General features: G+C 45.8%; 1 protein-coding gene across 3 annotated transcripts in view; it reads right to left on the reverse strand.

The window, feature by feature from the left end:
• The window catches only part of CRIM1 (cysteine rich transmembrane BMP regulator 1), a 194,904-nt gene that overhangs the window by 94,949 nt on the left and 87,632 nt on the right, over positions 1-12,323 (reverse strand). For all 3 annotated transcript variants that reach the window (XM_066378522.1, XM_066378523.1, XM_066378521.1), the window contains exons 3-4: positions 10,911-11,153; positions 9,781-9,901 (exon numbers count right to left, since the gene is read on the reverse strand). In XM_066378522.1, the coding sequence (XP_066234619.1) occupies positions 9,781-9,901; positions 10,911-11,153 (364 nt within the window). The remainder of the gene's footprint in view (positions 1-9,780; positions 9,902-10,910; positions 11,154-12,323) is intronic.

The raw sequence follows: 12,323 nt of genomic DNA on the forward strand, positions 1-12,323 counted from the left end.
GTACATGTGACACATCACAGATCCGATGGGGTTGGCATCCTTCTTTTATCGTATTTCACTTCTTGGAATGACAAAGTTTGGAGCTATTACAAAATGACAGGGTATGAGCTGGAAATTGTCTTCTAAGGTCAATGTCTTATAAGAGAGAAATAAAACTGACGCTCAGATGAAAACATGGAACTTGATTCAGTAGACTGCTTTTTTACTTCAAGAGACAGAAAGAGATGGCCCAATCAAAGCTAGGGTTAAAGAATCTAAAACTCTTCCATGACTATAATGCTCTGTGGGTCAATGTGTTTGTGTATAAGTTAGTGTGAAGTACAGAAAAATGCTGTAAGAATTTGGAGGAGCAAGATAAAAAGGAGCCAGAGGGAAGAGAGACAAAGATAGAACCTCAGAGAAAGTACAGTACCAATAGCTGGAAGAAAGAAGTCCAAATGTGGGTCTGGGAGCCCCAAGCACAGCCCGCAGTTCACGCCCAGGAAGGTGCGGACGTACAATAATGCTACCCATGCCAAGGCAGGCTGACAGGCAGGCACAGCTTTGTTCTATTGGAGAACAGCTTCTAAGAGCAAAGCCTTAGATTATGGATCCAGCCCTTTGGCCAGATATTCTCTGCACCTGTTATATGATGGAGTATCTATTAATAGATGCAAAAAAAAAAAAAAAATGTAACTAGCAACACCCAACTAGCCATTGACTAACAGGCAATCTATTTTATTGGATTATCACCCAGCTTCCACAATTTCAGGGCTGATGACCCTGGTTTATCATTAGTCTAATCGTTTATTTCGTTTTGTCTTTCCTAAGGTTTTTTGTTTGTTGTTTGTTTTTTGAGAAAATGAAAAGACAAATTCACCACACATCTTCCTTTGGACTTTCTCCCCTTCCTACTACAGTGCAAACCATATATTTCCCTCATTATATTCTGAGTCCTGGAATTTTCTAAAATTTTCCTTCTCCTTTCTATCCCAGGAGTCAGTCCTGTCACCAGCAGCTTGGGCTCATTCCTCTCTAAATGGCCTGAGAAAGGCAAAGAATTGAAAGGTAGAAGTTACTTTTGGGATCATCAAATCCCTCCTGTCCTCCTCTAGCAGATAAGGAAACAGACCCTAATGAAGCCAGAGGCCGGTCCAAATTCATGAGAAACGGGCCTGGATTCCAGCACTCAACACCACAGAGGTGCACTCTCCCAGCATGGCACCCGGTGATGTGTTCTCCTGGCACGGTACCAGGTTATGTGTGGAGGAGTACTCCTTAGCTACTGAGCAGTTCAGTCACACACACTCTGCCCACAGACTACAATAATGTAGGATGTGGACTTCAGGCTTTCTGAGTGCTGGGGCCGGGGAGGGGCTCAGGATGACAGGGGACAGGGCTGCCTGGTGTGGTCTGTACTAACTGCACAACCTGGCTCTGCCACTCACCGGGGAGGACCCTTCTGGCTGGTAAGACTCCACCTCGGAAATGGGGGAGCCATACAACCTGCCTCCCGGGGTGGGAGGCGTGAGTGTGTAAGTAGGGGAAGCGCTGTGATTCAGCTCAACCACATTTCCAGTTCAAGATCACATAGCAGTCAACATTTTAGCTAACCTATAGGATAAAAATTTTAATTATTTTGGGCTAAGAAAAACAAAGTTTAAAATGTTTCTGTTTCTTGATTTAAAAGCAAAGTAATATTTTCGTACAGTGTCTTAGAAAGCAAGAGATATAAATGTTCCAGAAATAGGTTCTCAAAAAGAGTCAGGCCCTTAAGTCAGGGAGGCAGGAGCCAGGAGGGAGCTTGGGAACCTGGCCTGCTGCACTGTGTGCAACGACCAGAAGCCCTAGTTTAAGTTCTGAACACTTATATAAACAATGACTTATTTCCTCTACAAAACCATCAGTTGGGTTTTTCTCAATAACTTTTAAGAAATGCATATTTATAGACAGAAATTGATAACAGAACGTTTCAGAACAAAAAGTTCAGGACAAATCTCATTAAAATAAATTTAGAATGGGTGACTGTCAGTAACATATTACATTCATTCATCTTCTTAATAAAGATATAAAAATAGTTACATAACAAATCAAAATGCATAGGGTATTGGAAAACTCATTTGACTTGTAGTGACAGTGAATAATGTAGAGATATTACTGTCTAGATTTTTAACTAGTTAATATCTACCCTGGACACCTGTACCTAAAAAGTTTGGTGAAATATTATAGCAGTGAAGGGAAGATTCTGTAACACTGGGTGCACACACTGAAGATAGCAAAGAGGGAGTGTGTAGAGAAAATAAATTGTGACCTAGGAGGTATGTCCAGGCAGGCTGACAAAGGAGAACATGGGATGCCCAGATGTGCAGCCCAGATTGGGTCTGCCCTCTACCACATCTGGTGGGTCCATCTGACTCAACCTAACCATTATGGAGGAATGTATGTCCCTTCCCTTCCCTTCCCTTCCCTTCCCTTCCCTTCCCTTCCCTTCCCTTCCCTTCCCTTTCTCCTCTCCTCTTTCTCCTCTCCTCTCCTTTCTCCTCTCCTCTCCTTTCTCCTCTCCTCTCCTTTCTCCTCTCCTCTCCTTTCTCCTTTCCCTTCCCTTCCTTTCCCTTCCCTTCCCCTTCCCTTCCCTTCCCTTCCTTTCCTCCCTTCCTCCCTCCCTTCCCTCCCTTCCCTCCCTCCCTTCCTCCCCCCTCCCCCTCCCACCTCCTTCCTTCTTTCCTTCCTCCCTTCCTCCCTTCCTCCCTCCCTCCCTCCCTCCCTCCCTCCCTCCCTTCCTTCCTTCCTTCCTTCCTTCCTTCCTTCCTTCCTTCCTTCCTTCCTTCCTTCCTTCTTCCTTTCTTCCCTTCCTCCCTCCCTCCTTCCTTCCCCTCTCCCTCGCTCTCTTTCTTTTTAATTTAAGGAGAGGAAGGGAGATAGAGAGACAGATTCCCGCACCCGTCCTGACCAGGATCCATCTGGTGACCGTCTGGGGCCAATGCTCACAACCGAGCTATTTTTAGCATCCAAGGCAGAGGCTCCATGGAGCCATCCTCAGTGCCTGGGGCCAGCGTGCTAGAATCAATCAAGCCATAACTGTAGGAAGGAAAGAGAGAAAGCAAGAGAGAGAGAAAGAGAGAGAGGGGGAGAAAGAAGGGGGAGGGGAGGATAAGCCGATTTTTACTTCTCCTGTGTGCCCTGACTGGGAACTGAACCTGGGACATCCACACGCCAGAATGACACTCTACCACTAAGCCAACTGACCAGGGCTAGAGAAGAATTTATATGCAACATCTTTAAAAGTTTTTTTGTGTGTGTTTGTTTAAAATCGACCAGGTTTCATTAGGCAGAGCTAGTGGCATTTCCTGTTGGGTGATGAGAGAACACCTTGTTTAACTAAGTAGGCACCACATTCCTTAAGGAAAGAAGTTTAAAATAATGGTTGGTTAAATGATGCTTAATGCAGTACCCCCAGGCTCCTAAATCATGTGTCTGCTCCCCGGCAAACTGCTGACTGGCGAGGCAGGAGAAAAGCAGAAGGGCATCTGCAGGAGGAAAAGAGGTCAGCAACCAGCCTGACTTCCCCCTGAGCCCCAGAGCCCCAGGGTCAGGACAGTCATATCTGGAAAGGGACACAGAGCTGCAGCACTCCAGCACCCTACAATCAGGAAATAAAATCTAACAAGCACCTACGGTATATGAATAAATATTATATACTATGGTGGACTTAAAAATGGCCACAAATTCTTTCCAGTTTCTCTCGTGAAGAAGTGGGATTGACTGTCCTGCTCTTTGAATCGGGGCTATTCTGCTCACTTGCTTTGATCAACAGAATGCAGTAGAAGTGATGCTGTATGACCTCCAAGTCTTGGTCTCCTAAAGTTGTGCTATATCCTGTCTCATTTCTGCCATCAGGTAAAGAAATCCAGGATGAGGCCCTTCCAGCCATCCCAGCTGAGTGCCCAGACACATGAGTGACGTTACTTTAAACCATCCAGTCCCAGATGAACTATACATAACACACAGAAGAAACACCCACTTAACACTCAGTCATGAGAAATGATAAATTATTGTTGTTTTAAGCTATTACATTTCAGGGCTCACTTGTTACACAGCAATGAGTAACTGAGACATACATATATTATGTTAATAGGTATATGCTGAAATAAATATGTTGAGATCTAAATTCATATTCATTGATATATTCCCTGGACTTAAAAACAATAAAACACACACACACACATACACACAAAAAACCAAAAACACAAAACCCCTCAAAAACAGCAGTGGAGAGCATAGGCCTTTTAATCAAAGAACCTGGGTTTAAGACTCACACCTGCTCTGTCCCTTGTATCAGAGAACATTCATGATTTTACTCAGTCACTTATTCTCTCAATTCTGTTTTCAAATCAATAAATTCTGCTTGGAGTCAGGTGATAGGTAATAAGTGAGACTCGCAAAGTGAATGCTTTGTAAACAGCAAGGTATGTTCCTCAGTCACGCTGTCATCGGCACTGCTCTTCACAGGTTAACGACTTTGCTTTTCCTTCTCTGCAAAGATGTCATTTGGATCAAGGTATCAACCATAATTGTCTGTGCTGTGAGTTTCCCCTTCACAGAGGCATTTGTACGCACTCGTGCATAGAGCACAAAAGGCCCTCTCCAGGGGTCCCCAAACTTTTTACACCGGGGGCCAGTTCACTGTCCCTCAGACCGTTGGAGGGCCGCCACGTACAGTGCTCCTCTCACTGACCACCAATGAAAGAGGTGCCCCTTCCGGAAGTGAGGCGGGGGCCTGGATAAATAGCCTCAGGGGGCCGTAATTTGGGGATGCCTGTAACACTCCAGGGTGTACTGAGCCCCATGGACAGCTCCATTTTACCTTTTTGTCATCATGCCACGTTTGGGCCCAGTGTAAGGCCCAGAGTGGCTCGTTCCCTTTCATGACCTACTGAAAGGGGGAATCAGCTGTCATGTAGCCCATCCCAGCCCGGTGCCAACAGAAAAGGATGGAAAGGACTGGCAGGGTGCCTGGAAACCTAAACCACGCCAAGGAAAGGAAGAATTAAAAATGGTTAGAAGTTAATTATATCACACATAAGAATGATGTCTAAATGGAATGACGGTTCAAAAGAAAACAGCACAAGGGAAAAAATGCAAGCGGGGCCCTTAAGACAAAGCAGAGCTGCGGCAAGGGAAGATGGCATAACGCAGCCTCAGAAAGGGCAGAGGGAGGGGGCGAGCCAGGCCGCGTCCCGGGTGGCAGAGGAAAGAGACGCCCATGCGGGACAAGAACATCTGGAGAGCAGTGTGTGCCTCTTGTAAGAACTCAATTCGTGTTGGATGAATGAATGAATAATTGAGTGGACAAACCAAAAACAAACTCCAAAGAAAATTCTCAAACTGGGCGAGGACTCGGGCAGAAATAGGGCAGTCCGAGGCCTGGATGGGTAGCACAGTCTCCCTGGACAGCATTCAGTCGGCTAGGAATGAAGGACCAATTTACTGTTTAAGATGAGGGGAAAAGATCCACGGACTCTTTTTGTCATCTATGGAAGGTATAATACATCCTTACAGAGAAGGCGTTGTTACTTTCACCAGAGGTGAATCCCTTCCAGGGGTCCCCAAACTTTTTACACAGAGGGCCAGTTCACTGTCCCTCAGACCGTTGGAGGGCCGCCACATACAGTGCTCCTCTCACTGACCACCAATGAAAGAGGTGGCCCTTCCAGAAGTGCGGTGGGGGGCTGGATAAATGGCCTTAGGGGGCTGCATGCGGCCGCGGGCCGTAGTTTGGGGACGCCTGCTAAAGTTTCAGATTATTTTACTGTACTTTGTTCTGTCTGGGGCTCTTCCCCCCTGAATTGTCCATGTAATCTTTTTTTTTTTTTAAACTCAGTGAGAGGAGGGGAGACAAAGACAGACTCTTGCATGAGCCCTGATCAGGATCCACCCGGCATCCCACTAGGGGGCAATGCTCTGCCCATCTGGGGTGTTGCTCCATTGCTCAACAACCAAGCTCTTCTTAGTGCCTAAGGTGAAGGCCATAGAGCCATCCTCAGTGCCCAGGGCCAACTCGCTCTACTTGAGCCATGGCTGCAGAAGGGGAAGACAGAGAGAGAGAGAGAGAGAGAAGCATGAAGGAGAGGGGTGGAGAAACAGATGGGTTCCTCTCCTGTGTGTCCTGACCGGGAATTGAACTTAGGACATCTACATGCCAGCCTGATGCTCTACCACTAAGACAATAGAGGCCAGGACCCATGCAATCAGTTTTGACCTCTGATGGCTCTAACCATACATGTTCTTTTAAATTATGCTGGTAAAAGTAAAATAGTCATAACAGGATCTTACATGTTCTAAAATGCTCTTCTTTATATCTGAACATCACACTTTCTTTTTTTTTTTTAATAATTTTTTAAAAGACTTTATTCATTTTTTTTTTCAGAGAGGAAAAAAAAGAGAGAGAGAGAAAGAAAGAGAGAGAATGGGGAAGAGCAGGAGCACCAAGGAAAGAGAGAGAGAGAGAGAGAGAGAGAGAGAGAGAAAATGGGGAAGAGCAGGAGCACCAAGGAAAGAGAGAGAGAGAGAGAGAGAGAGAATGGGGAAGAGCAGGAGCACCAACTCCCATATGTGCCTTGACCAGGCAAGCCCAGGGTTTCGAACTGGCGACCTCAGTGTTCCAGGTCAATGCTTTATTCCACTGTGCCACCACAGGTCAGGCTGAACATCACACTTTCAAGAACAAACCTTGAACATGGTTCACAAGTAGGAACAAAGTTATGTCATGGGGTTTTTTTTTCTGTTAAAATATTACCACTATTACTACATATCAGGCTCTCTTCTTTTTATTTCCATTTTCACAAGATTGTGAGGTTTTTATTCTGATGTCAAAGTATGATGTGTATCATCTTCCTTAGTAAGTGGGAAACTGTAATGTGCTAAGCTAGGTTAAGCTACAGTCTGAACAGATTCTGTCCTTACCAATTCATTAAGTATTTATTACATACACAGAAAAACGGAAAGAAGAATAATTCCTGACCTCTAGGAACATCCTTCCATTGGTGAGACAAGACTTAATATATGTAACACAAAGAACAATCCAAGGAAGTATATGATTAGCTGGGAACATGGAAAGATCTATTTTTGGAGTTCCTGGGGAGTTGGCTGAAGCATGAAGACTTTGTGGATAGAGCAGAACTCGATTGGAGTCCTGCCGAAACAGTGTAAGGGAGACAAAGCATTCTGTGCTTTGAGAGGTGAGCGTGGTGTCTGGAAGGGAAGGTTTGTGAAGAATTGGGAGCTGGGCCATAGAGAACGGGGCTGGGGAAAAACTACAAGGGTTTTAAAGTCAGACGATGGCAGGAAGATAATTTTCTCTTCTTCAATAAATATGTCATCATGGCTATGAGAGGGCCCATTTGGTCGTCCGTCCACCCATCCATCCATCCATCCATCCATCCATCCATCCATCCATCCATCCATCCATAAATGTAGGCTGACACATACCACACCAAATCTTGTTCTAGGCACTAGAAGCTAGAAATTATTCTCTTCCCTTGAGACTCACTCAGAGTACGCAAAAGTAGACAAAAAAAAAAAAGAATCAACAATTTTATGTATTAAAAGTACTATGATAAAGAGATGCACAGGAATTAAATTAAAAAGGAGCAGAGGAGCAACACCTAAGTCTTCCTGAGAAGCTAAAGACTAAAAACATTTCACAGAGAAGGAGGGTAGTGCTAGAGGAAGACTAGAAATTGCTGCAGGGGAGAAAGTCAACCTCAAGTGCAAAGACACAGGGCGTGAGAGAGCGAGAGAGCGTGGCGGGGGGCTTGTCAGGTGGGAACACAGGAAGCGTGTGGAGAGGGGCAAGGGGTACGCAGGGGTCACTGACTGTCTAGAATACAGGAAACTATAGAGCTGTGAGAACGTATCCCTTCCCGGCAAATAATTTACAGTGAGCTTTTGAATGACTTCCTTTCTCCATGTTTTCAATTTCTTCATCAGAGGCAGCTTTAACTGACCATGCCTTAGTTCTGAATGCAAAGTCAAAATGATGTCAATACAATAATAACTGTCCCAAGGTTTATGTTTATAAGACTCACAGAAGCTCAGACATAAAACGGAAGGCATGTAGTTAAACCTCCTTTCCAACATAACATTTCTTCTAAGCATTCCTGGCAGGTGGCCATCCAGACAGAAAGAAATCTCTCCAGCTCCAGGGAGCTCAGGCTATCTCAGGAAGCAGCCCAATTCATTACAGTACATCATTAGTTGTGAGAAAAAATTTTTAGAGATTAAATATGTCTTCCTGTAGCTTCTACCCATTTTGACCCCCCTGGCGTGCCTCCTACATGCAGATGGTACTAGATTATTATATTTATGATAGTGAATTGAGAATTGTTGCTTTTCCTCGCTGAAGGACTGGTTAATTAACAACTGGCTTAGCTTTGATTAATTAGGTTCTCTAATATGATGTGCCACCTTCCTTTTCATTAAGACCTTGAAGGGACATCTGTTACTTTTAGCAATGCTCCATTTTCTTCCTTTACTGATTAGTAATACCTTATGTTTGCACAACAATTCATCCCTTTCCCAGCACCATCACATAAATTATCCTATTGCAACATCATAAGAAGGCGCTGCGCCACTGTTCCTATGTCATCTTCATGGAAATCTGTGTCTGTTTCATGATTCAGTATAAAAAAATAAAGTACAGCAAGTCACGTAAAATAGAGAGTTTCAGGGTTTCCAACAGGACAAAGGTTAGGAGATGTTAAAGAAGAAATGTATTTTGAGACAAGAAAGAAGAAGAAATGATCAGAACACTCTCTGGAAAGCCACTCCAACTTTGGACAAATAGCTGATACTCACCTTCACAAAGGACCAGAGATAGTCCCATCTGTATAATCACAACTACTCATGCGACAAACAGACACCAAGGGCCTGGCACTGGGACAGAGGGAGGCGGGGTGAAGTAAGGCACTGCTTTAACTCTGGGTATTAAATGTAGAGCCAAAGTTGGAAGAAATGAGATGGCTTAGTTAAAATGATATCTTTGTGGGCTGGGGGAAGATGGAGGGAAGGTCATGGCAAAGAAGAAAGAGAGCATCGTAGAAGGAGAAACAGGATGTAAGCCCCACATTCCCAAGGAGGATCTTCCCAAAGGCCAAACACAAGGACCAGCTCCACGGTGGTGCTAGGAAGCATCTTAAGGACAGGACCTGTAGCCCCTCACGTTTGGGAGTGAGCCTGTAGGACCCCTCTACGTGGATGTCCTGCTGCTATCACTAGAATGCCAGCAACGTTTTCCCCATCAAGCCAAAGAGAGATGTGTTTGTTACTCTAGGAAGTATTATATAAACTGAAGAGTCCTCTCTGCCTCCACAAGTACTAGGTCTGGGTAGATGTGTGACTGCAAACTGGGAGGATCCCGACGCGTGCAGGGTTTCACCGTCGGACACACTGCATAAGCCCCTGTTAAGATTCCCTGCAGAGGGTCAGATGGCATACCCACTACGGTGGACACCAAGCTGCTTCCCTGGCTGCACACTGAGGGGCCCTTTTGCCTGGACAGTCCCCAGCCTGCAGAAGGGCACAGCACCCCCCCAGAAAGAAATTGTGAGGATCAGCGACTCCACCTGGACCTCAGGAAACATACATGTATACACCAAGTTCAGGGATTTCGCCACAGAAACAGGAGACGATCAGGTTTCCCTAACAGTCGGGGAAAACAAACTGCATGCTTAAAGCTGTGCCTCCCAGGATGCTGGCGCACAAGACAGAGGAGGCGGCGTGAGACGCTGAGGGCGAACCGACCTTGTTGGCAGAGTGCAGCAGCCGTCCGCTGTGAGTCTGACTTGAGTTTCGTAGCTATCCAGGGGGCACACGGCCTGCTGAACGGAGGGGCACTCCACAGTGCTGCAGTCCACGCTGAACACTGGAAGGGGCAGACAGAGGCACCATTTACTGTGACATTTACTGGCATTTTGAGTCCCAAAATGAAACACTGGCTCTTGACCAATTCCTGCAGTGTCCTCGCTTCCAGAACCCTGTCCTAACACTGGCGTTTGTATTTCCCTCAACGCTGGAGAACCGGAACATGGCCCAGGTTAAGATGAAGCCACAGAGAGAGACGGAGAGAGGGGTAAACCAATGGTGCTTATGTGAGTGGATGGGGATCATCAGCCAGAGCTGTTTCTAATAAAACAGTTCAAGAGAAGAACAAGGGATTGTTCCGCTTGAAGCATTTATCTTAGCAGTTAAAAAACAAAAAATCTAACCGATGGTTATACACTTGTGAAGAGGAAATCACTACAGAGTCGAGACCTATTCGCAGACCACACTAGATATACTGCTGGAAGAACAAGGATGTTAGAGATAATTTAAATCAAGAAAGAGCGGGGACACAACAGCAAATCACATGAGGCAAAGAAGGTGAGTTAAGTAGCCAGAGATGACTTAGGACAAGCTATCCAAGTCGACGGATGGACAATGGGGAACGGGCAAGAGGAAAGAATGGGGCTGAGCATTTTATCAAAAAACGCCTGGCATTTTGATGCATGTATGTATCCAAAAATAACTTTGTTTATGTATGATGGTTGTGTTGAATGTCATAATTTAGAGTCACAGATTAATCTGCACATGAGGGCCATGACCTTTTCCGGGGGAATGAAGCAGCAGGTACTATAAATTTTTAACCCCACTTCCATCATCAAGCATACTCCGAGGGGGAAAAGAAAAGAAGATAGAAGCAAAGAGAAAAAGATATGGTCCCTCTCTGACAGCACTACTGTCCCAGTGAATTATTGCTCTGGTTCTCTGGCCAGGAGGTCAGAGGTCAGGCTGCCCGCAGCCCAGAGTGGCAGGCTCGCAGTGCCCGATGAGAACGCCCATCTTCAGTGGAAGGAGAGACCAGGGTCACTGCAGTGGGGGAAGCTCGTGCATACCTGGTTTGCACTCATAGAGGTCACAACACTCTCCCGGCTTCCCTGAGGCTTTGGACACTAGTATGTTCAGGTATCCCGGCTGGCAGACTTTGCGCAGACAGCCCGCAGGGTCGCACACGCAGCGGCTGGGTAAGGGGCAGCACTCCCCGGGAGGAGCGTAGCCCTCGATCAGAACGGAATCTTCGGGGCAACGTGGAGAGAACTGGACTTCACAGCGAGCCTTGGAGCAATCTGGCTTCTCTTCTAAATGGGAGAGAAAACATTTAGCACATGCCCAGGCACTGTGGGGTGCTTTCCTCAGAAGCACAGGCAGTCCTAATGATCCGGTTACTAACCAAAGAGGACTGGAGAAAGAAATCTGGTGAAAATCCTCACACAGAGCTCAGTCAACCGTGAAAATGTCTCCTGAGGTCTGCTCATGACACTCGAACGGGAGGCTGATGCCTTCTCGTCTGTCTTCCCTCTCCCTTGTTGAACATTCAATGCCCAAAACACACTGACCAAAATGAAGGCGGACATGGGAAGATGCCTGCATGGCCTGGAGAGTCCGAAAAGTCTTCACGCTCTTAAACTAGCAAATTCATTCAAAAATACTTATTGAGCACCTGCTGGTGCAGCAGCTTGGGGTACACTATCAGGAGAAGAGACTTAGATTCCCGACTTCAAAAAGTGTCTAGTCCAGTGGAGGGTAATAGAAAATAGACAATAAACATTATGATAGCAAACTACATAGAGAGATGGTGAAAAGTGCTATGGGGAAAGAAGAGGACAGAGCAAGGGGGCGTCAGAACGCATGGAAGCAGAGGGGACAGTTACAGTTTGGGGAGACCAGGCGTGACTGGAAAGCTGATATTTGAACAAAGTCTTGAAGGAGTGAGGTGCAGGCTGTGGAACTAGTTGGGAGAAAAGCACCCCAGAGGGACAGTATACCCCTATGTGTCCCAGGACCAGTAAGGGGGCCAGTGTGGCAGCAGAAAGACAGAGATGGAAGATGCATATGTACTATTTTCCTATTATAAAACCCCGGGGCAACTGCCTCTGAGAAAAGCAGTCAAGAGGAATTCCACTCTCGGATCCCCACCAGCGTGGGCAGAGCAAAGCAAAGAGCTGAGGGGGGAGAAAGGGAATCTGGACTCCAGGGGGACTGAACGATGAAGTTTGTAAACTGCTCTCAGTAGACGGCATATCTGCCTAACACAAACACATGGTCTCGTTATTAATAAGAGCTCTGTGACTTTAGCTGCAAGTATCACTTAATTCCTCCCCTTGTCAGTGGGCTGTAATGAACTTATTCTGTATCACATTTTACTACATTCTTATTGTGCAAAATATCTGGTACATATAGTCTCTTTTTAAACATGCACCAATACAACATGTTTTCATTAAAACTCAATATATTATTAGATCATCCTA

The sequence above is a fragment of the Saccopteryx leptura genome, chromosome 3, assembly GCF_036850995.1.
Source record: "Saccopteryx leptura isolate mSacLep1 chromosome 3, mSacLep1_pri_phased_curated, whole genome shotgun sequence".
Classification (NCBI taxonomy): domain Eukaryota; kingdom Metazoa; phylum Chordata; class Mammalia; order Chiroptera; family Emballonuridae; genus Saccopteryx; species Saccopteryx leptura.